Genomic DNA, 3,556 nt, shown 5'->3' on the forward strand with positions numbered 1-3,556 from the left:
GAGATCGTTTGCTGCAGGGGAAACCCACTTGAACCACATTTCCCCAGATCTATCACTCACCAATAGACGCAAAAGGTCAGTTTGAAAGGACAAAATATTACCACAGATTCAGTAAATTCATGACTGCCATAAAAAACCAATTAGCGAAAAATAAAAGCGGCAGACCGTTTAAAGCCAAAGTTAGTCATGCTTCAGTCGACTTGTTTTGCAACCTGAATTTACATAATCGCCGTTCATTAAGGCGACCCAAAAAATCGATATTCGAAACAAAAGAAATGTTGTTATTACCGCTGACAGCTGCCATCATATTCGATCGCATCGTCAATGTCAATTATCATAAAGAGACCCAAAAATAACTTACAATTTGTATTTAACAAACATTTTCGGCAACCAAAATGGATTTCTGATGAGGAACCAAGATGTTGAAGTCTGATATTAGGGATCCAAAAAGGAGATGGGAGCTGGTTCCTCCTTTGGGTCTTCGGAAGTGGGCAAGATTAGCTCTCCAATGGGAAACACTATGGATTTGAATTGCTCGTAGATGTGCAGGGTTTCGAAGTGGAATCCATTTTCTATTATCACGCAATTTCGCTCTCCCTTAAGCTGCTTGGAGATCGGGATCAGGTCCACATTGGTGCAGTTAAAGAAATAACTGGGTGAACTCAAGGCCACCACAAGTTCATAGCACCCTTCAAGGGATTCGTTCCAAATGGAGACGGATGAGAAGGAAAGGGTTTCTCGCTGGCAGATGTCGATGGCCTCCTGATTGTTCCGGAATGTGTGAAATGTGATGACACCGGTTGGAAATTCTCCCAGCTCTTCCAAGGGGCATTCACAAACGAATATTGGCGAAGCCAGTGGAGGAGCCACCTCAGTAACGTCGGCTTTAATTACTTCCAGACTGGAGTCCTCTAACTTTTCCAGTGCTTGCAAGAAATTGGGATGTTCAGCCACGGATTCAGAAAGTGGGTGCAGCTTGGGAAGGATTCTCTTGACGATATCCTCGCGAATTCTCTCCTCAACCAGAACCATTGCCACCGCATTCGAGGAAAAGGGATAGTGGGCTGATTCCAGGAGAAAGTGCAGGGCACTGTTGATGTCCCCTTCCTCGAAAATAATCATCAGTTGGGGAGTTGATTGGGGGAACACTGAGGTTTGGGGAGTTGAAGGGGGAGTTGCAGCGTGAGCGGCCTCTAAAGTTTGGGGAGTTAGAGGGAAGTTTCTCTCTGAAGTTTTGGTATTCGGTTCGGATTCTGAGGCTTCCTGTACTGAGGCTTTCTGTACTGAGGCTTCCTGTACTAAAGGATCATCCTGCAGACTGCAGTCCAGGTTGTGAACCATGTCATAGGTAACCGGTATGTACGAAGGCGGTGGTTCTTCGGGTTCCAGTTGCGAAGGGTGCTCCGAATCCACATAACGCGGAAAGTATTTGGTTGTATCGAACATTGTTTGTTTTCCAAATAGCTTGTGTAAACAGTAAATGCAAATAACACTAAACGTCTGAACATTTTAAAATATAACTTTTGGTTTATAAATACATAATTTAGTTGGTTCCACAAAGAATAGCTGATAATACCCGATGGCCCCGTGCATTAATAAGCGATACCTAATTATTTTGGCTCTATCTAAGGCAATTTAATTTGGATTCGATAACATAACTCTAATCAGGCCCCGGGGCTTAGAAAGTCCTTTCAATGGAGCTCAACGCAGCCCCACAAACATAATTGGAGCCGGGCACAGTTTAGTTAACCAAAACCCAGCGCGTTTCATTTGTTAATCGCTTAATTTATGATCAAATGTGACAGTAAAATTAAAATATCACAAACAGATACAAAAAGCCGAAAATACACACAAGTGCTTAGCCATCGCCCAAACAGAAATCCGAAAATGCATTCGGATTTGTTGAAATTAGCATTAAAATATTATAAATATTTTGCCAAAATATTACAGTCTTTTTTCCTTTGCATTTCAAATCGCCCCCATTTTTGGACTCACAACAAAGAGCATACGATTATGAAACAACAGAACAGGACTAACAGCGACAATTAAAAACATTTAAAACCGCAGGAAAATACTTTTTTTGGTTTAGCGCCATGGCGAGCTACAAACACACCGCAAAAAAATGAATAGTAAATTCCCTAACGAGTTGAGGGACATCCATGTGGACATCAAGAGCAGCAACAACACAAAACAGCACAGCAAATATAACAAAACGATAATTCTGCTAACGATGACCATTTACATATATCAAGAGTAATTATAATAAAATGCCGAAAATAAAATTAAAATTAATATAGAAAGCCGATTATAAAATCCTGTTTATACAAACAGATATCCCCCCGCACACACATGCACACCCACACACACACCACACACATTCCATGTAGCAACAACAACTGTCAAAAATAGCAAATCCCATAAATCAACAATGAATTTTCGCCCAGCAAAAAAGGAATGGAAACACAAATAGAAAAAATGCAAAAACATGCCTGATTTCGAATACATAATTGAAGACAAATAAATTTGTATTTATTTTCTATGCAAATATAGCTTTTGTCCAAAACAAATCATAGCCGATTTTACAAGCCCGATCGTTACAAGGCCATTATTACCTGTTTTTTAAAATTAAGGCACCTCTTTGTTAGCTTTGTATATTCCGTCAATTTTCATTAGTTTTAAGAATGTCTTAAAAATGTCCAAAAATATAATAAGGAAATTATGTGTAATTATTTTTGGGGTAAGTTTTTGATAAGCAAATAAATTTACGATGGTCATCACATTCTTAAACTTTCAGCTGATTCTGGCTATATTACTGCGAATAATAATAACTTTTACAGTGAAGTTCAGTAGCTTCCCAATCACGCATAATGTAACTAGTTATTTTGCTGGTCTAACAAGTATTATTTCCATTGTTATAAGCCTCTTTTGGATCAGCAATTTCATAGTTGCTATAACTGCGGACTGGATCGCCGCAGGAGTAAGTATATCAAATAAAACAAAACATCAATGCAACAAAAGTCAATTCCTTAATTAGTATATACCACTTCTCATTTACGTTCTGCACTGGACGAACTTCAAATTTTCAGAGCGATTACAAGATATGACCAACAGCTATGATGTATTTATTAATGACCTTACACAAAAATGGTTTGGTTACTTTAACAACAACGAGACGTACTGGCCCAATCTCGAAAAGAGGGTTTGATTTAGATTTGATGTTTATTGCTTTTATTTTTTATATCATTTCGCAGCTACAATGCTGTGGATTGGAAGGACCCAGGTCTTATATGGACTACATGCAAATGGTTCCAAAACACTGCTACAATCCCGAACTTATTACTCTAGGTTGCAGTCATTGGTTTCAAAACATATATTTCCCAATGCAGAAAATAGGGTTCCTACTACTCAGATTTGCACTTTTGATAGAACTGAGCATGTTGTATTTTTATGCTTTTAGGGTTTTTAAAAAGCTTTTAAGTTTAATTGGTAAACGGTACCTAAAAAAGGTTTTTAAGCCATGTTTATGAAAATAAAATTTGAACTACCCTGGTTTAAA

General features: G+C 38.4%; 2 protein-coding genes across 3 annotated transcripts; one reads left to right on the plus strand and one right to left on the minus strand.

The window, feature by feature from the left end:
• Nucleotides 1-276: 276 nt before the first annotated feature.
• LOC108094357 lies at nucleotides 277-1,481 on the minus strand. Its single transcript, XM_017194898.1, has one exon. The coding sequence runs from the start codon at nucleotides 1,444-1,446 to the stop codon at nucleotides 436-438; it is 1,011 nt and encodes a 336-aa protein (XP_017050387.1). The 5' UTR covers nucleotides 1,447-1,481; the 3' UTR covers nucleotides 277-435.
• A 1,148-nt stretch (nucleotides 1,482-2,629) lies between these two features.
• Nucleotides 2,630-3,556, plus strand: LOC108094364. 2 transcript variants are annotated; one of them, XM_043208646.1, is made up of 4 exons: nucleotides 2,630-2,737; nucleotides 2,795-2,977; nucleotides 3,035-3,199; nucleotides 3,252-3,556. In XM_043208646.1, the coding sequence occupies exons 1-4, from the start codon at nucleotides 2,693-2,695 to the stop codon at nucleotides 3,525-3,527; spliced, it is 669 nt and encodes a 222-aa protein (XP_043064581.1). In that variant the 5' UTR covers nucleotides 2,630-2,692; the 3' UTR covers nucleotides 3,528-3,556. The 2 variants fall into 2 exon arrangements, with proteins under 2 accessions (XP_043064581.1, XP_017050394.1); XM_017194905.2 differs by lacking the exon at nucleotides 3,252-3,556 and having other exon boundaries at nucleotides 2,678-2,737; nucleotides 3,087-3,203.

Source organism: Drosophila ficusphila, unplaced genomic scaffold, assembly GCF_018152265.1.
Source record: "Drosophila ficusphila isolate 14025-0441.05 unplaced genomic scaffold, ASM1815226v1 contig_607, whole genome shotgun sequence".
Lineage (NCBI taxonomy): Eukaryota > Metazoa > Arthropoda > Insecta > Diptera > Drosophilidae > Drosophila > Drosophila ficusphila.